This window comes from Trachypithecus francoisi, unplaced genomic scaffold (genome assembly GCF_009764315.1).
Source record: "Trachypithecus francoisi isolate TF-2019V2 unplaced genomic scaffold, Tfra_2.0 Lachesis_group21, whole genome shotgun sequence".
Lineage (NCBI taxonomy): Eukaryota > Metazoa > Chordata > Mammalia > Primates > Cercopithecidae > Trachypithecus > Trachypithecus francoisi.
In genome coordinates this window covers 32,283,117-32,309,946 of record NW_022681467.1, presented here as the reverse complement: position 1 = coordinate 32,309,946, position 26,830 = coordinate 32,283,117, and the positions used below count along the sequence as shown (strand labels likewise).

At 44.0% G+C, this 26,830-nt stretch overlaps 1 protein-coding gene across 1 annotated transcript in view; it reads left to right on the top strand.

Annotated features, from left to right (window-relative positions):
- NDRG3 (NDRG family member 3) overlaps positions 1-26,830 on the top strand; it is a 127,116-nt gene that overhangs the window by 48,271 nt on the left and 52,015 nt on the right. The window contains exons 5-9 of the mRNA XM_033186334.1: positions 13,569-13,674; positions 14,761-14,881; positions 18,590-18,652; positions 20,608-20,668; positions 22,589-22,675. Coding sequence (XP_033042225.1) covers positions 13,569-13,674; positions 14,761-14,881; positions 18,590-18,652; positions 20,608-20,668; positions 22,589-22,675 — 438 coding nt within the window. The remainder of the gene's footprint in view (positions 1-13,568; positions 13,675-14,760; positions 14,882-18,589; positions 18,653-20,607; positions 20,669-22,588; positions 22,676-26,830) is intronic.

Below are 26,830 nucleotides of genomic sequence, written 5' to 3'. Positions count from 1 at the left end.
AGAGAGGGTGACAGTAAAATTCACGGTGAAGAACTCCAGAAATAGTATATGTATACATGTGTACTCCTGCCCCAAAGTGTAGAAGTATTAATTTTCATCAAATTCAGCACCTCCCCTGAAGTAAGAAAATTAGAATATAGCCAGGTGCGGTGGCTCACGCCTGTAATCCCAGCACTTTGGGAGGCTGAGGTCAGGAATTCACAAGGTCAGGAGTTCGAGACCAGCCTGGCCAACATAGTGAAACCCCGCCTCTACTAAAAATACAAAAATTAGCCAGGCATGGTGGTGTGCATCTGTAATCCCAGCTACTTAGGAGGCTGAGGAAGGAGAATTGCTTGAACCCAGAAGGTGGATACTGCAGTGAGCTGAGATCCTGCCACTGCACTCCAGCCTGGGCAACAGAGCGAGACTCCGTCTCAACGAAAAAAAGGAATAAAAGAGAAAAGAAAATTAGAATATAATGGATTACATACTTGTTGCAAAATAAATGAGAAAACACCAAAAAGTCAATAAATAAAAATCACCTGTTATTTCACCATTGTTAATATTGTTAATATTTTGGCATATGTCATTTGAGATTTTTTTCCATACATATATATAATTGTAGATATGAAATTGAGTTTTAGAAATATAATTATGAATCACTTTGTAATATTAAGGCTTAAAAATAGTCTGGCAAAAATTCTTGGTACTTTGGGTAAAGCTTTAAAATAGTAACATGTTCTGGCCTTGTGAAATAGAACTTTTAGTTCAGTTCTGATACAAATAGAAAGGCTGGGTGCTGTAGCTCATGCCTGTAATCCCAGAGCTTTGGGAGGCTGATGCAGGAGAATCTCTTGAGCCCTGGCAGCCTGAGCAACATAAGGAGACCCCCTTCTCTACAAAGAATTAAAAAATAAAAAATTAGCTGGGCATGATGTCATACGCCTGTAGTCCCTGCACTTTGGGAGGCTGAGGCGAGCAGATTGCTTGAGCCCAGTTGTTTGAGACCAGCCTAGGCAACATAGTGAGACCCCAGTCTTTCTCTCTATATATGTAATATATATATTTTTAGAGATGGAATATTACATATATATATTTAGAGACGAGGGTCTCACTATGTTGAGTATATATGTATATGTGTGTGGGTATATATACCCATTATATAGATATATTACAGATAACTATAGCATCTGTCGCAACACTCTCTAACATACATATATGATATACATATATACACATATAGTATGCATATATGTATATTAGAGAGAGAAAGAGAGTGTTGGGACAGCTGCTGTAGTTTATATGTGTATATGATATATTGCTTTAGATAAATAACACTTATTTTGTGTATAATCAGAAACAAATTTAGAAAACTTAGAAAAGCGTAAAAATAAAGATTGCTTATACTTCTGCGGGTAGATCACCTGAGATCAGGAGTTCGAGACCAACCTGGCCAACATGGTGAAACCCTGTCTCGGCCGTGCGCGGTGGCTCAAGCCTGTAATCCCAGCACTTTGGGAGGCCGAGATGGGCAGATCACGAGGTCAGGAGATCAAGACCATCCTGGCTAACATGGTGAAACCCCGTCTCTACTAAAAAACACAAAAAACTAGCCGGGCGAGGTGGCAGGCGCCTGTAGTCCCAGCTACTCGGGAGGCTGAGGCAGGAGAATGGCATAAATCCGGGAGGCGGAGCTTGCAGTGAGCTGAGATCCGGCCACTGCACTCCAGCCTGGGCGACAGAGCGAGACTCCATCTCAAAAAAAAAAAAAAAAAAGAAACCCTGTCTCTACTGAAAATACAAAAATTAGGCCAGGTGTGGTGGCTCACGCCTGTCATCCCAGCACTTTGGGAGGCTGAGATGGGCAGATCACCTGAGGTCGGGAGTTCAAGACCAGCCTGAGCAACATGGAGAAACCCCGTCTCTCCTGAAAATACAAAATTAGCTGGGCATGCTGGCACATGCCTGTAATCCCAGCTACTCAAGAGGCTGAGGCAGGAAAATCACTTGAACCTGAGAGGCAGAGGTTGCAGTGAGCCGAGATCGCACCATTGCACTCCAGCCTGGTCAACAAGAGCGAAACTCCGTCTCAAAAAAAAAAAAAATTAGCTGGGCATGGTGACAGGTGCCTGTAATCGCAGCTACTTGGGAGGCTGAGACAGGAGAATGGCTTGAACCCGGGAGGCAGAGGTTGCAGTGAGCTGAAATTGAGCCTTTGCACTGCAGCCTGGGTGACAAGAGTGAAACTCTGTCTCAAAAGCAAAGAAACAAAAAATCTTGTATAACAAAAACTATACCCAAGTCTCATACAGTAGCCTACTTTTTGGAAACAATAACAGTTCATACTAATAAAAATACTGGGGCTGGTGCAGTGTCTCACACCTGGAATCCCAGGACTTTGGGAGACTGAGGCGGGCAGATCAGGAGGTCAGGAGATCGAGACCATTCTGGCTAACACAGTGAAACCCCGTCTCTAGTAAAAGTTCAAAAAAGTTAGCCAGGCATCGTGGTGGGTGCCTGTAGTCCCAGCTACTCGGGAGACTGAGGCAGGAGAATGGCGTGAACCCGGGAGGCGGAGGTTGCAGTGAGCTGAGATTGCGCCACTGCACTCCAGCCTGGGCCACAGAGTGAGACTCTGTCTCAAAAAAAAAAAAGTTGACATTTCCTAGAGTATGTTGTCACGCAAATATAACAAAACTAGTTCAGACTAGCCAGGGAGAGGAAGAAATAGTAACAGGCATGAAATGATAATGATTTAGTTAAGTTTAGAAATATGGGACAAGTCAGATCGTGTCATTCCGGAGTCAACACATTTATTGAAGTCAGAGGACTCAAGAAAAAAGTGAAAGTTGGTTATCACATAATGGTAACATCTTAAACCCTTACATTCTTAAAAGGCTTTTTGTTTTTTTTTTAAAGATACAGGGTCTAGGCTGGACGCGGTGGCTCACGCCTGTAATCCCAGCACTTTGGGAGGCCGAGGCAGGCTGATCACCTGAGGTCGGGAGTTTGAAACCAACCTGGCCAACATGGAGAAACCCTGCCTCTACTAAAAAATACAAAATTAGCTAGGCATGATAGCGCATGCTTGTAATCCCAGCTACTCAGGAGGCTGAGGCAGGAGAATCGCTTGAACCCAGGAGGCAGACGTTGCGGTAGGCCAAGATCGCACCATTGTACTCCAGCCTGGGCAAAAAGAGTGAAACTCCATCTCAAAAAAAAAAGATACAGAGTCTTACTTTGTCACCCAGGCTGGGGTTCAGTGACGCGATTATAGCTCACAGTAACCTTGAACTCCTGGGCTGAAGCAGGAAGTCTTCCTGCTTCAGCCTCCTGAGTAGCTAGGACTACAAGCACATGCCATCATGCCTGGCTAATTAGAAAACATATATATTTTTCATAGAGATGGGGGTCTTGCTGTGTTGCTCAGACTGGTCTTGAACTCCTGGCCTCAAGTGATACTCTCACTTTGGCTTCCCAGAGTGCTGGGATTACAGACATGAGCCATCCTGCCTGACCTTAAAAAGACCTTCTGTTTAAGACTACATCTTTCATTAGGTGGGAGAGACAGTCCAGAATAGAAAATTATGTCAAGGACCTTTATGATTTCAGGTTGTTTTATAAACATGGAGAATAAAGGGATTATGTTCAAGAAGTGCATAGCCTTGGAGATGATAAATAATCAAAAAGTATTGGGAGAGCTGGGGAATGGTAGCTCATGCCTATATTCCCAGCACTTTGGGAGGCTGTGGCAGGAAGATCACTTGAGCCCAGGAGTTTGAGATCAGCTTGGGCAATATAGGGAGACTCCATCTCTGCAAAAAATTTAAAAATTAGCTGGGTATGGTGGCAAGCATGTGTGCTCCAAGCTACCTGGGAGGCTGAGGTAGGAGGATCATTTGAGCCCAGGAATTCGAGGTTACAGTAAGCTATGATCACACCACTGGACTCCAGCCTGAGTGACAACGGCGAGACCCTGTCTCAAAAAATAAATAAATAAATAAATGAAAGAAGAAGAAGAAAGAAAAGGAAAAGCAAAGAAACTGCTGGGAGAGATGGGAGAGATCTATGACCAGGTGCTCCCTTAGGCTGTGCTCTTGAGCACAGGCTCATTGTGTAGTCACACTCTAGAATGTTGGGGTGGGAGATGAGATAACTGGATGAAGAGCCTGTAAAACAGATGATAGTTGACTAAGACAAAAAGGTAGCAACAGTCTGCAGTGGCCTGACAATTGAATCAGCTGCTTAGCCAGAGTCTCTGCACATTCATCTACAGATGGAGTTTTTTTCAAGCTGTTCATTCACAAGGTCACGAAAAATGTGCATGCCAATCACCACGGAGGTGAATGCTTCCTTTCTTTTCGTTTTTTATTCTGCTAAGCATATTTACATTCACATACTTTGAAAATGAAGAACTTTGAGACATTGACAACTTGGGGCTGCTCCAAGTAGGGCAATGAACAGGGCCTAGGACTCTTGGCCGTTGATACTTTGGTTGTTTCATGACTTGAGGGCATATTATGGCATAGTAGGGGCTGAGATATCCCTAAAAAGTTGAAATTTTGTAAGGAGCCAGTTTTACTTTTGAATATCATCCAGATTATGAAATGGCAACAAAGTAGTAACTTTGCCCTATTCCTTCATCTCCTTTTTGTTGTTGTTGTTGAGATGGAATCTCACTCTGTTGCCCAAGCTGGAGTACACTGGCGCGATCTTGGCTCACTGCAACCTCCGCCTCCTGGGTTCAAGCAATTCTACTGCCTCAGCCATCTGAGTAACTGGAATTACAGGTGCGTGCCTCCACGCCTGGCTAATTTTTGCATTTTTAGTAGAGATGGGTTTCACCATGTTAGTCAGTCTGGTCTTGAATTCCTGACCTCGTGATCTGCCTGCCTCAGCCTCCTAAAGTGCTGGGATTTTACAGGTGTGAGCCACCGTACCCAGCCTCCCTCATCTACTTTTAAAGTATTGTCTTTTACCCCACCTGTTACATTTCCCTTTTTACCATCCTTCTCCTGACCTTCCCTGGCAGCTCACTGTCTCATCCCCGTCCACCTCCTGTGTGTACACACACACACACACACACACACACACACCCCACCACCACCACCACCATCACCACCACTAGTTACCATCAGTTACCGGGCCTTGGCGAGGTCCTGCTATGCTTAGAGTCAGAGTATAAACTGGTGTTTCCCTCAGTTCTCAGTAGTGGCCAAACTGGAGTCTTTAAGCAGGACCCTACTGAAGGTTTGAGTTTGACAGAAGACAGGTTCCAGCAACCAGATTGTAAAGGTGACAAGTTGTTGGACACTCTCTTTAACTTGGATTTGCCTGTAGTGTCACTCCATATGGCAGACACTTTCTCCTTCTCTCCCTTTTTCTTGCTCCCTCCCCGGCTTTATTCTTTATTTCTCTCAAGAAACAAAACATGAGAGATATTGAAACCTCCTTTAGTTCTCGTTAATACTTTATCCACTCCCAGAAGGAAACAATGTTCTAAAGTTAGTGTACCTTGTTTCTCCTCCAAGTTTTTATACTTTAGTTGTAGGCTGGCTGTGCTGGCTCATGCCTGTAATAGCGCTTTGGATGGCCGATTTGGGACAATCACTTGAGGCCAGGAATTCAAGACCAGCCTGAGCAAATATGGAGACCCCGTCTCTCCAAGAAATCTAAAAAATAAAAGTTAGCCAGGTGTAGGGGTGTGTGCCTGTAGTCCTAGCTACTTGGGAGGCTGAGGTGAGAGAATTGCTTGAGCCCAGGAGTTCTATGCTGCAGTGAGCTATGATCACATCATTGCACTCTAGCCTGGGCACTAGAATGAGATCCTGTCTCTAAATATATATGTGTATGTATATGTGTGTACACATATGTATAAATAAACAGAATCTATAGTGTTGCTTTTTAAAAAATCGTCATAAGTGGTATATTTTTAATAGATATCCTTTTGCATCTTGCTCTTTTACATTTTTTTCAAGATTTTCTGTGTGTATTAATGCTAATAATTCTAGTTCATTTTTATCTGTATGTCATATGGATAATTCATAATTCATTTATTTCCCTATTGATGAATATTTGGGTTGTTTCCAGTTTTTTTTGACATTATAGAGAAGGTTGTTGTTCACCCTTGAACAACACAGGTTTGAACTGTATAGGTCCACTTATACATAGCTTTTTTTCAATACATATATTGGATTTTTTTTTTTTTTCCAGAAAGGGTCTTGCTCTGTCACCCAGGCTGGAGTGCAGTGGCAGGAACACGGCTCACTGTAGCTCAAGTGACTTTCCTACCTCAGCCTCTGAGTAACTGGGACCACAGGCATGCACCACCAGGCCTGGCTATTTGTAAAAAAATTTTTGTAGAGATAGAGTCTCACCATGTTGCCAAGGCTGGTCTCAAACTCCTGGGCTCGAGCAGTCCTCCTATCTCAGCCTGCCAAAGTGCCAGGACTACAGGCATGAGCTATCACACACAGTCAGAAAGCTTTTGGAGATTTATAGCAATTTGAAAAAACCCACAGCAGGGCGGGATGGCTCGTGCCCGTAATCCCAGCACTTTGGGAGGCCGAGGCAGCTAGATCACTTGAGGTCAGGAGTTTGATACCAGCCTGGCCAACATGTTGAAACTGTATCTCTACTAAAAATACAAAAAATCAGCCAGGTGTGGTGGAGCGTGCCTGTAGTCCCAGCTACTCAGGAGGTCAAGGCAGGAAAATTGCTTGAACCTGGGAGGTGGAAGTTGCAGTAAGCCGAGATTGGGCCACTGCACTCCAGCCTGGGTGACAGAGCAAGACTCTGTCTCCAAAAAAAAAAAAAAAAAGATAAAAGAAAAAAAACTCGCAAACTGTGTAACCTAGAGCTATTGAAAACATTAAGAAAAAGTGAGGTATGTCATGATTGTATAAACTATATGTAGACATTAGTCTATTTTATCATTTACTAACAAAATATACACAAATCTGTTACAAAAAGTTAAAACTTATGCACACACTTATAGATCATACATGGCACCATTCATGGTTGAGAGAAATGTAAACAAATGGAAAGATGCAGTATTAAATCTTTTTTTTGCCCAGACTGGCGTGCAATGGCGCGGTCTTGGCCCACGGCAACCTCCACCTCCCGGGTGCGAGCGATTCTCCTGCCTCAGCCTCTCGAATAGCTGGGATTATAGGTACCAGCCACCACGCCTGGCTAATTTTTGTATTTTTTAGTAGAGATGGGGTTTCGCCACATTGGCCAGGCTGATCTCGAACTCCTGACCTCAGGTGATCCACTGGCCTTGGCCTCCCAAAGTGCTGGGATTACAGGTGTGAGCCACGACACCCAGCCCTGAACAGGTTTTAATGCAGACAAAAGTGCCCTATTTCGGGGGGTTCAGGGGGAACTGCCACAAAGGACTTATTAGTAAGGAAGAGAAATGGGTATCAGACTATTTAAGGCAGGAAGGGATGAGCTAACTCTGTTTTGTGTAAATGTGGCCAGGTTTATGATCAGGACTGCCCTATCTTTAAAGTTGCAAACCTCTAAGCTTTGAAGGGAAACGAAAAACACCAGCTGCCAGTGTTTTGATTGTACAGCAAGAAGGCCTAGATAATGAGAACCCTTTTTCTGGATTGGTTCCATCTACGCTTTGTCCCCGAAGTCACAAAATACCTTGCCAGTGAGAGACTACCTTTCAGAGTTCTTTTGATACAGACAATCCCCCTGGCCTCCCAGAACCCCAGAATTTCAGTATTGAATTCAATACCAAAGGTGCCTAAGTGGTATACTTGCCCTCAAATACGGTATTTCTGATTCTGCCTCTAGATCACCTTTAAGGTTCATAATGCATGGTACTTTATGGAACAGATTGTCAATACTGTGGAAGAGAATCCCAATAGATAGAACATCATAAAAGTCTGGAAGGATTACATCATTGAAGATGCCATTGTTGTTATAGAAAAGGCCAGAGGCAGCCAGGCGCAGTGGCTTACGCCTGTAATCCTAGCACTTTGGAAGGCCGAGGTGGGTGGATCATGAGGTCAGGAAATCGAGACTATCCTGGCCAACATGGTGAAACCCCGTCTCTACTAAACTACAAAAAATTAACTAGGCATGGTGGTGCGCGCCTGTAGTCCCAGCTACTTGGGAGGCTGAGACAGGAGAATCACTCGAACCTGGGAGGCAGAGGTTTCAGTGAGCCAAGATTGTGCCACTGCACTCCAGCCTGGCGATAGAACAAGACTCCGTCTCAAAAAAAGAAAAAAAGAAAGAAAAAGCCAGAGGCCATGTGCGGTGGCTCACACCTGCAGTCCCAGCACTTTGGGAGGCCAAGGCAGGCAGATTGCTTGAGATTAGAAGTTCAAGGCCAGCCAGGCACAGTGGCTCACACCTGTAATCCCAGCACTTTGGGAGGCCAAAGTGGGTGGATCACCTGAGGTCAGAGTTTGAGACCAGCCTGACCAACATGGTGAAATCCCATCTCTATTAAAAATACAAAATTAGCCAGGCGTGGGGATGCACGCCTGTAATCGCAGCTGCTTAGGAGGCTGAGGCAGGAGAATCGCTTGAACTGGGGAGGCAGAGGTTGCAGTGAGCCGAGATCACACCATTGCATTCCAGCCTGGGCAACAAGAGTGAAACTCCATCTCAAAAAAAAAAAGTTGAAGGCCAGCCTGGGCAACATGGCGAAACTTCAACTCTACAAACAATACAAAAATTAGCCGAGCATGGTGGCATGAATCTATGGTCCCAGCTACTTAACAGGCTGAGGTGGGAGAATCGCTTGAGCCCAAGAGGTGGAGAATGCAGTGAGCCAAGATCACGCTACTGTACTCCAGCCTGAGTGACAGAATGAGACCCTGTCTCAAAAAAATAATAAAAAATAAAATAAAATATAAAATAAGCCTTGAAAGCCAGGAAGCCAAAAACAATAAATTTCTGCCGAAGAAAACTGTGTATAGATGTTGTATATGACTTCACAGGATTTACAACAGAGCCAATCAAGTATCATTAAAAATATTATGAATATGACCAAAAAAAAAGTGGGTCATAGGATGAAGGGTTTCAAGGTATGGATTTTGGAGAAATTTAAGAGCTAGTAGACACCACACCAGAGTAATTAGCAGAAGACAACTTGATAGAGATGAATGCTTCTGAACCAGTGCCAGGCAATGAGGACTATGTAGAAGCAGCAGTGCCAGAAAACAAATTGACCTTAGACAGCCTGGCAGAAGGGTTCCAGTTATTCAAGACTGCTTTTCACCTCTTTTATGTCAGGAACTATTCTGTGATACGCACAATTTAACTAAAGTAAACAGTGGAAGAAGGATTGGTACCGTATAGAAACATTTTTAGAAAAATGAGACTTAAAAAGTCAGACAAATTACCATGTGTTTCTGTAAAGGTACATTAAGGGTGCCTGCCTCCCCTTTCGCCTCCTCCACCTCTTCCTCCTTTGCCACCCTTGAGATGGCAAGACCAACCCCTCCTGTTCCTCCTCGTCCTCAGCCTACTCAACAAGATAACAAGGATGAAGATCTTTGTGATGATCCACTTCCACTTAATGAATAGTAAATGTATTTTCTCTGCCTTATGATTTTCTTAACATTTTCTTTTCTTTAGCTTACTTTATTAAGAATACAGTATATCAGTGGTCCTTAACCTTTCTGGCACCAGGGATCGGTTTTGTGGAAGACAATTTTTCCACATCTTGGGGGGTAGGAGATGGTTTGGGGATGATTCAAACACATTGCATTTATTGTGTACTTTCTATTATTACATTGTAATATATAATGAAATAATTATGCAACTCACCATAATGTAGAATCAATGCGAGGCCTGAGCTTGTTTTCCTGCAACTAGATGGTCCCATGTAGGGTGATGGGAGACAGTGATAGATCATCAGGCATTAGATTCTCATAAGGAGTGCACAACCTAGATCCCTTGCATGCTTAGTTCACAATAGGGTTCGTGCTTCTATGAGAATCTAATGTCACTGCTGATCTGACAGGAGGTGGAGCTCAGGCAGTGCAATGGGCAGCAGCTCTTAAGACAGATGAAGCTTCGCTCTTACCTACCACTCACCTTCTATGCGGCCCGGTTCCTAAGAGGGCACAGACTGATACCAGTCTGTGGCCCAGGTGTTGGGGACCCCTGCAGTATATAATATAACATACAAAATACGTGTTAGTTAACTGTTTGTGTTATCAGTAAGGCTTCTGGTCAATAGTAGGTTATTAGTAGTTAAGTTTTGGGGGGAATCAAAAGTTATATGCGGATTTTTGACTACACAGTGGGTTGGCAGGGTTGGCACCACTAATCCTTGTGTTTGAGGGTCACCCGTACATCTCTGCACATGTCCTTTTGTGTATGTGACCATGTTTGATAGTTCATTTAGATTAGTTGTTGTTGTTGTTGTTGTTGTTGTTATTGTTGTTGTTTGAGACAGGGTCTTGCTCTGTCACCCAGGCTGGAGTACAGTATTGTGATCATAGCTCATTGTAGCCTCCACCTCCTGGGCTCAAGCCATTCTCCTGCCTCAGCCTCTCGAATAGTTGGGATTATGGGCACATGCCACCACACCTGGCTAATGTTGTTTTTGGTGTGTGTAGATACGTGGTCTCGCTATGTTGCCAGGGCTGGTCTCAAACTGGGTTCAAGCGATCCTCTCACCTCAGCCTCCCAAAGTGCTGGGATTACTGGCGTGAGCCACCACCATTGCCTTGATTAAGATCCTTTAGGGGTATAGGGTACAAACACACCCAGTACAGCTTAAACCAGAGACAATCCAGGGATGTCTCAGAACTTACAAATACATACAGCTAGCACCAGAAACTAAGGCCCCAGCCTTAGATTATATCTATATATAAAATTGCTGTAGGGTAGGCACCTCTTAACTTTACTAGAAATTACCAAATTATTCTCCCAGTAGTTGTTTCAGTTTATATGCCTTACCAACAGTATATGTTGATTCTTGTGGGGCACAGTGGCTCACGCCTGTAATTCCAACACTTTGGGAAGCTGAGGCAGGTGGATCACTTGAGGTCAGGAGTTCGAGACCAGCCTGGACAACATGGTGAAACCCCATCTCTACTAAAAATACAAAAATTAGTGGGGCATGGTGGTAGTAACTATAGTCCCAGCTACTCAGGAGATGGGCAGGATAATTGCTTTAACCTGGGAAGTGGAGGTTGAAGTAAGCTGAGATCGTGCCACTGCACTCCAGCCTGGGTGGGCGATAGAGTAAGACTCCGTCTCAAAAACAAAACAAAACAAAACAAAAAAACAGTATATGTTGGTTCTTATTTATTTCTCTGCATCCTGGCCACTACTTGGCATTATTTAACTTTTAAGTTTTTGCCATTGTGGTATGTATGAAATAGTATTTTATTGAATTTAATTTCCATTTTTCTGTCTGTTTAGTGAAGGTAATGTCTTCTTTTCTATCATAGCACTCTATTTGTTTCTTTTATAGCACCTATCACAAGCTATTATTATGGGTGGATTTGTTTCTGTGTTTATTGTGTCCCTCCCTATCTAGAACATAATCTTTGTGAAGGCTGGGATCACGTTTCTCAGGTTTACTGTTTTATCCCCACAGCTCAGTCTAGGGTCTGGCATGGAGTGGCATTCAATAAATAGGTGTTTAATGAATGAACCAGGGTCGAGAAGTGAGTCCTTTAATAAGTCTGACATTATTGTAAGAGAAATACAGAAATAGGAAGTTATTTCTTTATCTTCCCCCATCCAAACCTTATACTTTATTTATTTATTTATTTATTATTATTATTTTTTGAGACGAAATCTCAGTCTGTTGCCCAGGCTGGAGTGCAGTAGTGTCACAATCTCAGCTCACAACAACCTTCACCTCTCGGATTCAAGCAATTCTTGTGCCTCAGCCTCCCGAGTAGCTGGGATTACAGGCACCTGCCATCATGCCCGGCTAATTTTTGTATATTTGTAGAGACAGGGTTTCACCATTTGGCCAGGCTAGTCTTGAACTCCTGACCTCAGGTGATCTGCCCTCCTCGGCCTTCCAAAGTGCTGGGATTACAGGTGTGAGCCACCGTGCCTGGCCTGTACTTTATTTCATAGCCAGTACACAGTACCTTATTCTAGTCTTCATTTCTTATGTTCATTTTTCAAGGCTTTGAATATACTTGACTAGGAGGTAGTAGTAATAGAAAATAACAGAAATATTGAGTCATGCATGGTTTCATTTGATAGGGATGGCTATCAGCTCCTCTGCGGCCTGTAATTTGAGATATATTGATGTCCAATTAGCTTGAGATTATATTCTGTGGCCCACATCAGAGAAACCAAAGCTCTGATGAGGTTCATTATTAGACAGGAAATTAAACTGGAAGCGCTTTGCCTTTTTTGGGATTCTCATTGACAGAGTGAATCTTGTCTTGCCTAATGTAAGACTTTCTGAGATAGATACAGGCTTCATCAACAGAAATTCACTAGGCTAGGATGGTAATTTTTTTTTTATTTTTGAGAAATGTAAAACTTGAGCATGACTAGAATAAATCTCAGTTAACTTTTCTGTAGTCCCTTTTTTTTCCCCACCCAACCACTCTTAGTGTGGCATCTACTCTCAGCAGCTCGGTGCATCCTTTGTCTGCTTTATTCAGTTCCTGAGCTTTGCTGTGGCTACATCTTTAACTTGTTGGCTTGGTTAAGATCTTTTAGGAGTAGAGGGTACAAACTCACCCAATATAGCTTACACCAGAGGCAATCCAGTGATATCTTAGAACTTACAAGTACACACAACTAGCACCAGAAAGTAGAGTAGTGGAAATGCCTACTAAAAGCTCCCAAGTTGATTCCTCTTTTCAAGAGAAGAGCCAAGCTGAAGTTAGAATCTCTTAGTTCCAACTACAAATACCTAGGGAAAGATACTGACCCAGCATGGGCCAGATGCCTCCCTGACTCCAGTAAGCTGTGGCATAAGGTTATGTTCCACAGACATGGTAGCCGAGACCCACCCCTGTAACGTGTGGATGACACAGAAGGGCAGCTCCCAGGAAAGAAGAGATCCTAGGCAGATACACACATAGGTGTCTAGTGAAATTATCTACTGAAATTAATTATAAATTTTCTGAACATGTGTTCAGAAGCTCTGAAACCTCTCACTTGCTACCCAGCAACTTCTTCATATCTTCCGTTTCCTTTTATTTTATTTTATTTTTTGAGATGAAGTCTCACTCTTTTGAGATGAAGGCTAGAGTGCAGTAGCACGATCTTACTGCACACTCTGCCTCCCAGGTTCAAGTGATTCTCCAGCCTCAGCCTCCCAAGTAGCTGGGATTATGTGTGTGTGCCACCACAGCCGGCTGATTTTTATATTTTTAGTAAAGACAGGGTTTCATCATATTGTCCAGGCTGATCTCAAAGTCCTGACCTCAAGTGATCCACTCACCTCAGCCTCCCAAAGTGCTGGGATTACAGGCGTGAGCCACCGCGCCCGGCCACATGTAGTTTATTAATGTGTCCTGCCCCAGCTAGTGGGAAATGGCGGTAAAGCAGATATTGTAAAACTTTGGCAACCTGGGAAGTTCATTCTACTTTTTCTGAGACCTTATATTATCTTGTTACAGGAACATGACATAGAAACAACTCATGGTGTGGTCCACGTCACTATAAGAGGCTTACCCAAAGGAAACAGACCAGTTATACTAACGTATCATGACATTGGCCTCAACCGTATGTATTTGATTTTACACTTTCCCTTTTTATCATACTTGATCTTTGTATATTAAAAACCAAACAACAATAATATTCTAATAGAGCAGAGGTTTTCCCCTCTCTGTGGTAACCTTTCCTCCTTGTTCCCACATTCGTTAATGGTATAAAGTTCCTGGGAAGTGTGCAGGGGAATATATTTTGGGGATACTGGAATCATATCTCGCCTTCATGTCTGCTAAAGGATTGAAGATTATACAATGAATTGCTTAAGAAAGTAGAACTGAAATCCAGGTTTTCAAGCCTGTACTTTTTTTTTTGTTTGTTTGTTTGTTTGTTTGTTTGTTTCAGGTCAGAAAATTCAGAGTTGGAACTTAACTTTGTTGTGAGCTCTTCAATGAATTAGTAAAAGAGTTCTTGCTAGAGTCTGTCACCAGTGACTTTAAGTGGTCTTTTCTAGATGGTAGTATAAGATTTTGGCCCCAGCCATGGACACACAGAGTCTGCATACATGTGTTTTCTTTCACGCTGCTCTGCTCTGGCTTTCAGAAATGCCCTGCATTTGAGGCTACAGTTGAGTGTTAAAGCTTTTGTAGCCGCCTTGGCATGAGAAGTGATCTAAGCAGGTATACAAAGAGGGTAGAAGTGGAAGCAGCAGCCCCTCACTGCACCCTGGCAATTTTGCCAAGAGGCAAACTCCCATGAGGTGAATGTGAGCAGCTCAGGACATTCACTCCACCTGTGCTCTTGGGATATAATCAGTGTTTCTTTGTGAGATAGAGGAATAATGTCCATGAGAAATGACAGCATTATGGGTGTAAGATTATTTTGTGCTATAATCGGAAGCCACCAAACGTTAACAAAGTAATTTCTAGTTTGCAGACATTATTTAGAATTGAGAATTATTTTCAATATGTATCTCAATATGAGATGTCTTATATTCAGCCTTTAGGGCAGCTTGAATCAGACAGATTGTTCAGACACCTCACTTTGGTGGACTGGTGGTTAAAAAGCAGTGAAAGAAGGTGATGATAGGCATTGACTGAGTGGAGGAAAATTGAGGAGATACAGAGAGCCTGTGACTTATGGGTATTTTTATTCTTATAGATAAATCCTGTTTCAATGCATTCTTTAACTTTGAGGATATGCACGAGATCACCCAGCATTTTGCTGTCTGTCATGTGGATGCCCCAGGCCAGCAGGAAGGTGCACCCTCTTTCCCAACAGGGTAAGGCCACAAAGAGATCATCTGGGAGATAAGCACTCAGAGCAACTGGCTGAGCTCCAATGGGAGAAGTGGTTTGTGCTTCCCTTTGATTTTATTACAGTCTATAGGTTATGCTTATTGACCATCCATCCTCATGTTTTCTCTCCTTGGGCTGAGAGGACTGGTGTTTACAGTTTTTTGGGGGAAACTACATGTTTTCCCATATCGAGGAATGGCTCTCCGTAGCAGGTGCCTGCTTTCCTGTAATCTCAAGGCATAATGTGTCTGGAACACCTACTTCTCACTGTCTTTGTCTTTCCCTTCCTTATCTATTTGAAAGCGTCATTTTTTAGCCAGACGTGGTGACTCACACCTATAATCCCAGCACTTTGGAGCGCCAAGGCAGGAGGATTGCTTGAGCCCCGGAGTTCAAGACCAGCCTGGATAGTGGGCCAGGTGCGGTGGCTCATGCCTGTAATCCCAGCACGTTGGGAGGCCAAGGTGGGCGGATCACGAGGTCAGGAGATCAAGACCATTCTGGCTAACATGGTGAAACCCCATCTCTACTAAAAATACAAAAAACTAGCCGGGCATGGTGGCGGGTGCCTGTAGTCCCAGCTACTCGGGAGGCTGAGGCAGGAGAATGGCCTGAACCTGGGAGGCGGAGCTTGCAGTGAGCCAAGATCGCGCCACTGCACTCCAGCCTGGGCAACGGAGCAAGAGACTCCGTCTCAAAAAAAAAAAACAAGAAAAAAAAAAGACCAGCCTGGATAACATAGGAAGACCTTGTCTCTACAAAAAATTTAAAAATTAGCCAGCCAGGCATGGTGGTGTTCACCTGTGTTCCCATCTGCTTGGGAGGCTGTGGTGGGAGGATCACTTGAGCCCAGAAGATTGAGGCTGCAGTTCCTGGGTGATTGAGCAAGACCCTGTCCCCAGAAACAAAACAAAACAAAACTGTCATTTTTGTGTCCTTCCTCGAAACTCCCAACTACCTAGGCCCAAATTCAGGTCCTTCTGAGCTTTCCTGGGAGCATCTCCCCATCCTGATAATGGAAATTTGACTCTCAATCTGATAATGGAAATTTGACTATCTGTGTAACTATTTATTCTGAGAGGCTGTCCTGGCAGATAGAGGTGTGGGCCGATTGATTGGCTTTGGCACTCTCAGCTTCCTCCTACGTCTGCTTTGCAGGGCAGAGTTACAGGCTCCCTACCTGTTTGTTCCCTGGACGGTGTGCTTATCGAGAAGACCTTAGGAGGAGTGAGCGCACACACTGTGGAATGCTAATTCTTCCCCTCTCCTTTCACTCATCTCCAGAGCTGCCTTTGGCCAGTGACTGCTGAGAAATAGACAATTGCAGACAAATAATAGCTAATACTTAAATAGTACTCAAACCTTGTTCCAGACACTGCTTTAGATGCTTTACATTTGTTAACTCATTTACTCCTCATAACCCTATGGGATAAGTTTACTATTATTCCCATTTTATAAGTGAGGAAACTAAGGCCCAGAAAAATTAAGTAACATGGCTAACATTACATAACAAATAAGTGGCAGAACTAAGATTTGAACACAGACAGTCTGGTGCCAGAATCTGTGCTGTTCTGACTCTATAATGCAAATTGGCCAGTGGTCAGTTTATATCCAGCAAGATTTGGATCCAGTTCCTTTTTTCTATTTTGTGCACAAATGGTTCCACAGCTCACCATCCCTTAAGTGTTCAGGCAGAGGCGGGCTGACTTCCCTGTCAGATGTAGAACACATACTGCCTCATTTGTAAGTGGTCATCTTAGGATCAATTCCATCTTCAATTCTGTAATCGCTTTATTTTATTTATTTATTTTTTTTGAGATAGGATATTGCTTTGTTTCCCAGGCTGGAGTACAGTGGTGTGATCATGGCTCACTGCAGCCTCAACCTCCTGGGCTCAAGTGATCCTCCCATCTCAGCCTCCCTACTAGCTGGGACTTCAAGTGTGCACCAACATGCTCAGCTAATTTTTGCATTTTCAACACGTCCAGCTAATTTTTGTATTTTCTTTTCTTTTCTTTTCCTTTTTTTTTTTTGAGACGGAGTCCTTCTCTGTCTCCCAGACCGGAGTGCAGTGACGAGATCTCCACTCACTGGAAGCTCCACATCTCGGGTTCACAGCATTTTCCTGTCTCAGTCTCTCAGGAGCTGCGACTACAGGCGCCTGCCACGACTCCCGGCTAATTTTTTGTGTTTTTAGTAGAGATGGGGTTTAACTGTGTTAGCCAGGATGGTCTCGATCTCCTGACCTCGTGATCTGCCTGCCTCGGCCTCCCAAAGTGCTGGGATTACAGGCGTGAGCCACCGCGCCCAGCCAATTTTTGTATTTTCTGTAGAGACAGGGTTTTGCCCTGTTGCTGAGGCTGGTCTCGAACTCCTGGTCTCAAGCAATCTGCTTGCCTCAGCCTCCCAAAGTGTTGGGATTACAGGCGTGAGCCAACGCTCCCAGTCAGATGCTTACTACTTTTCTAAGAATTCTGATCTGGGTCTGTTCCTGGGCTTGCTCGAACATTTTAGGATCATATGGTTCATACTATGAACCAAATTCAAAAACAGTAAAATAACCATGCCAGACACAGTGGCTCACACCTGTAGTTCTAGCACTTTGTTAGGCCGAGGTAGGAGGATCACCTGAGGCCGGGAATTCAACACCAGCCCTGGCAACATAGCGCAACTCCATCTCTACAAAAAATTGAAAAATTAGCCAGGCATGGTGGCACGCGCCTGTAGTCCCAGCTACACAGGAGACTGAGGCAGGAGGATAGCTTGAGCCCCAGAGTTCAAGGTTATAGTGAGCTATGATTTCACCACTGCACTCCAGCCTGGGTGACAGAGTGAGACCATGTCTCTTAAAAATTTAATAATAAATTTTTAAAAATAACTATATTATTCTCTGCCTAAGTGAAACAAATAAGCATTCATGCTAAGGGTTTGTAACTGTGTGCCCATAACTAGAAAACCTTTGTTTATTTTTGCATTTAGTTGTCTAAATATAGCAGTAGACCAAGACCCACTTTCTGAGTTGACTTAGTGCCAGAGGTTTACTGCGCCTGGACTCCAAACTGAAGTGATTGTTAGAGGTTTGGAAATAACCCTAAGAGAGAACCGTGTTACTACTTCTTTTCATGTGGCACCCACCCTCTGGTCCCAAGGGCTGCTCGTTAGGATATAGAAATAGTGGATTGTTTTACTTTCTCTTTAGCATGGCAGTTGTAGAGAGTTACACAATGTGCCACAATCATTTTTAGGTACCACATCACCTCCTTTGAGCCTTTGGTAAAAGGAAATGCTTTTATCTAAGATTTCTTTTTTTTTTGGAGGGGGGCGAAATTTCGCTTTTGTTGCCCAGGCTGGAGTACAATAGTGTGATTTCTGCTCAATGCAACCTTCACCTCCCAGACTCAAGCGATTCTCCTGCCTCAGCCTCCCGAGTAGCTGGGATTACAGGCATGCACCACCATGCCTGGCTAATTTTGTATTTTTAGTAGAGATGGGGTTTCTCCATGTTGGTCAGGCTGGTCTCGAACTCCCAACCTCAGGTGATCTGCCCACCTCGGTATCCCAAAGTGCTGGGATTATAGGCATGAGCCATTGTGCCCAGCCTTTTATCTAAGACTTCTGTACCTTTCCAGCTGTTCTAGTAACTGGGAATTGTGAGTACTTTCTAATTCAGGAGATATCCTTCTGGATTTCAGGTATCAGTACCCCACAATGGATGAGCTGGCCGAAATGCTGCCTCCTGTTCTTACCCACCTAAGGTAGGTTCATTCTGTAGTCTTTCGTGCAGTTTTTAAAGACTTTCTATGGTGAATTCTTTAGTGTCTGTTTCAGAGGATACGATGGTTAGGAAAACAGTAGTCACTGTCCTTCTAGAGCTTAGTGGGGTAACAAGTAAGCAAACAAATAATAAAGTTTTATAAAATAAGTCAGTGGGGGTGTTATGATAGAGAATAAGGGCAGGATCTAGATTAGTAAGGCTAGTGAGGGAATTCCTCTCTAGGAAGGTGGCACATACGCTGAGACCTAGAAGATTTAGAAATCTACCTTGAGCTGGACCCAGTGGTGGAAAGATCACTTAACGACAGGAGTTTGAGGCTACAGTGAGTTGTGATCCCACCCCTGCACTCCAGCCTGAGTAACAGTGACACCCTGTATCTAAAAAATAAAGCTGTTTAAAAATTTTTTATTTTTATTTTTTTTATTTTTTTTGAGACGGAGTCTCACTCTGTCGCCTGGGCTGGAGTGCAGTGGCCGGATCTCAGCTCACTGCAAGCTCTGCCTCCTGGGTCATGCCATTCTCCTGCCTCAGCCTCCCGAGTAGCTGGGACTACAGGCGCCCGCCACCTCGCCCGGCTAGTTTTTTGTATTTTTTTTAGTAGAGACGGGGTTCACAGTGTTAGCCAGGATGGTCTCGATCTCCTGACCTCGTGATCCGCCCATCTCGGCCTCCCAAAGTGCTGGGATTACAGGCTTGAGCCACCGCGCCTGGCCTTAAATTTTTTTTAAAGGGTTCATCTCACTATGAAGAGAATGCTTTGAGAGAGAGAAAGCAGGGAGAACAGTTAAACTTAACAATAGTCCAGGCAAGAGATAATGATAGCATGGTACTGGATGCTGCTGTTGGGGATGATTAAAGTAGATAGTAGTAGATAGATGGATATATTCTGGAGGTGGACTCCACTGACTTGCTGATGGGTTGGATACTAACAGTAAGTTACCAAGGATAACTCCCAAGTTTCAGTTGTATATATGTGTGTTTGTGTGTGTATGTGCGTGTGTATGTCTGTGTGTTTGTGTATATATGTGTGTGTGTGTATATATATATATGTGTGTGTGTGTGTGTGTGTATATATTACTTTTTTTTTTTTTTTAAGATGGAGTCTGATTCCGTTGCCCAGGCTGGTGTGTAGTGGTGCGATCTTGGCTCACTGCAACCTCTGCCTCCCAGGTTCAAACGATTTTCCTGCCTCAGCCTCCTATTTAGCTGGGATTATAGGCACAGGCCACCATGCCTGGCTAAATTTTTTTGTATTTTTAGTAGAGTCAGGGTTTCATCATGTTGGCCAGGCTGGTCTTGAACTCCTGACCTTCAGTGATCTACCTGCCTTGACCTCTCAGTCCTGGGATCATAGGCGTGAACCACCGCCCCCAGCCTTAGTTATATGTTATTTAACCATTAAAGCCAACTTGAAAGTAGGTGGTGGGATCCTTGTTGTTGTTGTTTTTGAGACAGAGTCTCACTCTGTCACCAGGTTGGAGTGCAGTGGCGTGCTCTTGACTCACTGCAGCCTCCGCCTCCCGGGTTCAAATGATTCTCCTGCCTCAGCCTCCTGTTTAGCTGGGACTACAGGCACACGCCACCATGCCTGGCTAATTTTTTGTATTTTAGTAGAGACGGGGTTTCACCATGTTGGCCAGGATGGTCTTGATCTTCCGACCTCATGATCCACCTGCCTCAGCCTCCCAAAAGTGCTGAATTACAGGCATGAGGATTACGGGCACGAACCACTGCGCCCAGCTGGGACCCTTGTTTTATAGATAGGGAAGGAACCGAGGCTCAGAAGTTGGGAAAAGGAAAAAAGCACTTGCCCAAATTCTCACATCTAATAAATATCAGAGCCAGGATTTCAACCCAGGTTATATGCTTTCAGTTATGCAGTGCTGCCTCCAAATGAAGTTGACTCTGTCATTTGTCATTATGTCCCATTCACAGCCTGAAAAGCATCATTGGTATTGGAGTTGGAGCTGGAGCTTACATCCTCAGCAGATTTGCAGTAAGTATATAGAGGATTAGCCCTAACATGCTTGAGGCACTGCCTGGGTCACAGCTATTACGCTGTGTTAAATGACCAGGCAGTATTCTGGGACTTATGTCAATTTTTCTGTAACTTCTGTCAGCTTTAGATGCAAGTTGTATAAAGCCTTGCTTCGTACTTATAATACTTGAAAAATCATAAATGGGGACAGTACGTCATCAATAAAAAGCCATTCCTAGGTGCTGCTTATAATGGAATTTTGTACAGCCATTAAAATTAAGTTTATGAAAAGCTTTATATGATACATGGTTTGCATACATTATAATGTTAACAAAATGTTAGAATAGAATAGAATATGACAAAACGTAAAGTTTGTCATAACTGTAGGAAAGGACTGGAAGAAAATGTACCAAAAAAATTAATGGATTGATGTGTGGTAAGATAATGTGAAATTTTATTTTCTGCTTTTTTTTTTTTTTTTTTTTGAGACAGAGTCTCGCTGTGTCGCCCAGGCTGGAGTGCAGTGGCCAGATCTCAGCTCACTGCAAGCTCCGCCTCCCAGGTTCAGGCCATTCTCCTGCCTCAGCCTCCCGAGTAGCTGGGACTACAGGCGCCCGCCACCTCGCCCAGCTAGTTTTTTGTATTTTTTAGTAGAGACGGGGTTTCACCGTGTTAGCCAGGATGGTCTCGATCTCCTGACCTCGTGATCCACCTGTCTCCGCCTCCCGAAGTGCTGGGATTACAGGTTTGAACCACTGCGCCCGGCCTATTTTCTGCTTTTTATAATTTCTCTGCTTATCAAATTTTCTACGGTGAATGTAATCACTGTAGTAAGAGAAAAAAAGTAGGCTAGGGGCTGGGCGCAGTGGCCCATGCTTGTAATCCTAGCACTTTGGGAGTTTGACGTGGGCAGATCACCTGAGGTCAGCAGTTTGGACCAGCCTGGCCAACATAGTGAAACCCCATCTCCACTAAAAATACAAAAATTAGCCAGGCGTGGTGACGGGTACCTGTAATCCTAGCTACTTGGGAGGCTGAGGCAGGAGAATTGCATGAATCCTGGAAGCCACGGTTGTAGTGAGCTGAGATTGCATCACTGCACCAGCCTGGGCAGCAAGAGTGAAACTTTGTCTCAAAATAAATAAATAAATTGATTAAATAAGCTAGAGAGCTAGAACTCGTTTTAAAGAATTTTTCTTTTTTTCTGAGACGGAGTCTTGCTCTGTCGCCCAGCCTGGAGTGCAATGGCACAATCTTGGCTCTCTGCAACCTCCGCCTCCCGGGTTTAAGTGATTCTCCTGCCTCAGCCTCCTGAGTAGTTGGGATTACGGGCGCCCGCCAATACTCCTGGCTAATTTTTGTATTTTTAGTAGAGGTGGGGTTTCACCATGTTGGTCAGGCTGGTCTCTAACTCCTAACATCATGATCCTCCCCCTCACCCACCCAAAGTGCTGAGATTACAGGCGTGAGCCACTGTGCCCGGCCAGAAATTACTATCATTATTTTTTTCAATACCTCCTCAGTGGTAGGAGAGTCTTCTGAGGATGATATAAACTGTTCAGGTGGTTTCGGGAAAAAAAAGCTTTAGAAGCCCCTGTTGAGAACAAAGATATATGAATATGGAGCAGCCGCTTGTGCCAACAGCACTTTCCCAATGAGAAAGATCCACCATGAGCTGAACAACTGCATATAGATCTTTGCAAGGCAAGATAATTTGATAGTAAAATAAGTAATTTGATAGTAAAACCAGAAACTGGTTTCCAGATGCTAAGTCAGATTTCAAGAGCTATTTTTCCACATGTTCTCCTTCTTTGTAGTTTTACTTTCAAATGTGAGGCGTTAAGTCATGTAAGAAAGAATTGATCAATCATGTTCCACCTATTTAGAAGAACTTTGGGAGTGTAGCTTTCATACTGTCGTCTTTGCCTCATCTTTCAGCTCAACCATCCAGAGCTTGTGGAAGGCCTTGTGCTCATTAATGTTGACCCTTGTGCAATAGGCTGGATTGACTGGGCAGCTTCCAAAGTAAGTACCACATGAAGGTGTCCATTGGCTCATCTTCGCCCATCTCAAAACAGCTTACCAATTTTTCATTGAGGTATATATACAGTTACGGGTAAAAATGTTAAGTATACAGCTTGAAGACTGTTTACATATAAAATCACCATCCAATCAAGATACTTCAGAATGTTCCCAGCTCACTAGGGGATTCCCTTGTATCTTTTCCTAATTGATACTTCTTCTCCTTCCCAGAAATTACCTGTTCTGACTGTTGCCACCAGAGATAAGTTTTATCTGTTTTTAAACAGTTTTATCTGTTAAATTGGAATCGTAGAAAATGTATTCTTTTTTTTTTTTGAGATGGAGTTTCACTCTGTTGCCCAGGCTGGAGTGCAGTGGTGCAATCTTAGCTCACTGCAACCTCCGCCTCCTGGTTCAAGCGATTTCTCTGCCTCATCCTCCCAAGTAGCTGGGACTACAGGTGCGTGCCACCACGCCCAGCTAATTTTTGTATTTTTAGTAGAGATGGGGTTTCACCATTTTTGCCAGGCTGGTCTCGAACTCCTGACCTCGTGATTCACCCACCTTGGCCTTCCAAAGTGCTGGGATTACAGGCGTGAGTCACTGTGCCCGGCCAAAAATGTATTCTCTGACTGGTTTCTTTCATTCATCATGGTGTTTGTGAAACTCATCCAAGTTGTGTGTAGCAGTAGTTCTAAATTACAATTTGGGCCAGGCGCGGCGGCTCATGCCTGTAATACCAGCACTTTGGGAGGCTGAGGCGGGCGGATCACTTGAGGTCGGGAGTTCGAGACCAGCCTGACCAACATGGAGAAACCCCATCTCTACTAAAAATACAAAATTAGGCCGGGCGCGGTGGCTCAAGCCTGTAATCCCAGCACTTTGGGAGGCCGAGATGGGCGGATCACGAGGTCAGGAGATCGAGATCATCCTGGCTAACACGGTGAAACCCCATCTCTACTAAAAATACAAAAACTAGCCAGGCGAGGTGGCGGGCGCCTATAGTCCCAGCTACTCGGGAGGCTGAGACAGGAGAATGGCGTAAACCCGGGAGGCAGAGCTTGCAGTGAGCTGAGATCTGGCCACTGCACTCCAGTCCGGGCGACAGAGCGAGACTCCACCTCAAAAAAAAAAAAACAAAATTAGCCGGTGGTGCATGCCTGTAATCCCAGCCACTCGGGAGGCTGAGGCAGGAGAATCACTTGAACCTGGGAGGCGGAGGTTGCAGTGACCCAAGATTGCGCCATTGCACTGCAGCCTGGACAACAAGAACAAAACTCCATCTCAGAAAAATAAATTAATAAAAATAAATAAATAAATTACAATATGACCAGGCGCGGTGGCTCACGCCTGTAATCCCAGCACTTTGGGAGGTCAAGGCGGGAGGATCACCTGAGGTCAGGAGTTCGAGACCAGCCTGGCCAACATGGTGAAACTCCATCTCTACTAAAAATACAAAAATTAGCCGGGCGTGGTGGCGGGTGCCTGTCATCCCAGCTACTCAGAGGGCTGAGACGGGAGAATCACTTGAACCCAGGAGGGGGAGATTGCAGTGAGCTGAGATCACACCATTGCACTCCAGCCTGGGTGACAAGAGTGAAACTGTCTCAAAAAAAAAAGAAAAAAAATTTACAATTTAACAGTAGTTCTAAACTGTACTTTAGTAACCTATTATGTGAATACGCAGAACGAGTTGTTTCTGTTATTTGGATCTTATGAGTAAAGCTGCTGTGCATATTCCTTATGTTTTTCAGTAGAGATACACATTTATTTCTTTTGGGTTTATACCTAGGAGTGAAATTGCTGAGTCATAGGGCAGTTGTATGTTTAGCTTTAGTAGATATTGTCAAACAATTTTCCAAAGTATTTGACCAAGGCCAGGCATGATAACTCACTCCTGTAATCCCAGCACTTTGGGAAGCCGAGGTGGGCGGATCACCTGAGATCAGGAATTCAAGACTAGCCTGGCCAACATGGCAAAACCCTGTCTCTACTAAAAATACGAAAATTAGCCAGGTGTGGGGCATGGTGGTACACATCTGTAAACCCAGCTACTCAGGAGGCTGAGGCAGGAGAATTGCTTGAACCCAGGAGGTGGAGTTTGTGGTAAGCTGAGATCGTGCCACTGCATGTCAGCCTGGGCAACAGAGTGAGACTCTGTCTCAAAAAATATAAAAATAAAATAAATGAAAATGTCTTCAAAGTATTTGACCATTTACAAACCAGCAGTGCATGAAAGTTTCAGTTGCTCCACATCACCAACATTTGATATTATAAGTACTTTTAATTTTAGTAAACAACAAGCAGTTTTATTTGTAATATTAGTTTGTTTTTATGTTTTCCATTACCAAAATAGTTTTCATCATTAAAATAAGAATTTTTAATTATATCATCTTTTAATTTTTTTTTTTTTTTTTTTTTTTGAGATGGATCTCGTTCTGCCGCCTGGGCTGGAGTGCAGTGGCCGGATCTCAGCTCACTTCAGTTCACTGCAAGCTCCGCCTCCCGGGTTCACGCCATTCTCCTGCCTCAGCCTCCCGAGTAGCTGGGACTACAGGCGCCCGCCACCACGCCCAGCTAGTTTTTTTGTATTTTTTAGTAGAGACGGGGTTTCACCGTGTTAGTCAGGATAGTCTCGATCTCCTGACCTCGTGATCCACCCATCTCGGCCTCCCAAAGTGCTGGGATTACAGGCTTGAGCCACCGCACCGGCCATAATCTTTTAAATTTTAAGTTATGCTTATAGATAGATAATCCTGTTTGTTGTTGTTGTTGTTTATTTGAGACGGAGTCTCCCTTTGTTGCCCAGGATGGAGTGCAGTGGCATGATCTCGGCTCACTGCAACCTCTGCCTCCCAGGTTCAAGCAACTCTCAGCCTCAGCCTCCCGAGTAGCTGGGATCACAGGCACCCACCACCATGCTTGGCTAATTTTTGTATTTTTAGTAGAGATGGTGTTTCACCATCTTGGCCAGGCTGGTCTTGAACTCCTGACCTTGTGATCCACCTGCCTCAGCCTTCCGAAGTGCTGGGATTACAGATGTGAGCTACTGCCCCCGGCCAATCCTGGGTTTTAATTTGCATCTCCCTAAGGGGCAGTGATGTCAAGCATCTTTTCTTGAATATCCTCTTGTGAAGTGTTTGTTAAAGTCTTTTGCCCTCACTCTTATTCCGCTTCCACTTTAAAAAATATTCTGGCCTGTAATCCCAGCACTTTGGGAAGCCGAGGTGGGCGGATCACCTGAGATCAGGAATTCAAGACTAGCCTGGCCAACATGGCAAAACCCTGTCTCTACTAAAAATACGAAAATTAGCCAGGTGTGGGGCATGGTGGTACACATCTGTAAACCCAGCTACTCAGGAGGCTGAGGCAGGAGAATTGCTTGAACCCAGGAGGTGGAGTTTGTGGTAAGCTGAGATCGTGCCACTGCATGTCAGCCTGGGCAACAGAGTGAGACTCTGTCTCAAAAAATATAAAAATAAAATAAATGAAAATGTCTTCAAAGTATTTGACCATTTACAAACCAGCAGTGCATGAAAGTTTCAGTTGCTCCACATCACCAACATTTGATATTATAAGTACTTTTAATTTTAGTAAACAACAAGCAGTTTTATTTGTAATATTAGTTTGTTTTTATGTTTTCCATTACCAAAATAGTTTTCATCATTAAAATAAGAATTTTTAATTATATCATCTTTTAATTTTTTTTTTTTTTTTTTTTTTTGAGATGGATCTCGTTCTGCCGCCTGGGCTGGAGTGCAGTGGCCGGATCTCAGCTCACTTCAGTTCACTGCAAGCTCCGCCTCCCGGGTTCACGCCATTCTCCTGCCTCAGCCTCCCGAGTAGCTGGGACTACAGGCGCCCGCCACCACGCCCAGCTAGTTTTTTTGTATTTTTTAGTAGAGACGGGGTTTCACCGTGTTAGTCAGGATAGTCTCGATCTCCTGACCTCGTGATCCACCCATCTCGGCCTCCCAAAGTGCTGGGATTACAGGCTTGAGCCACCGCACCCGCCATAATCTTTTAAATTTTAAGTTATGCTTATAGATAGATAATCCTGTTTGTTGTTGTTGTTGTTTATTTGAGACGGAGTCTCCCTTTGTTGCCCAGGATGGAGTGCAGTGGCATGATCTCGGCTCACTGCAACCTCTGCCTCCC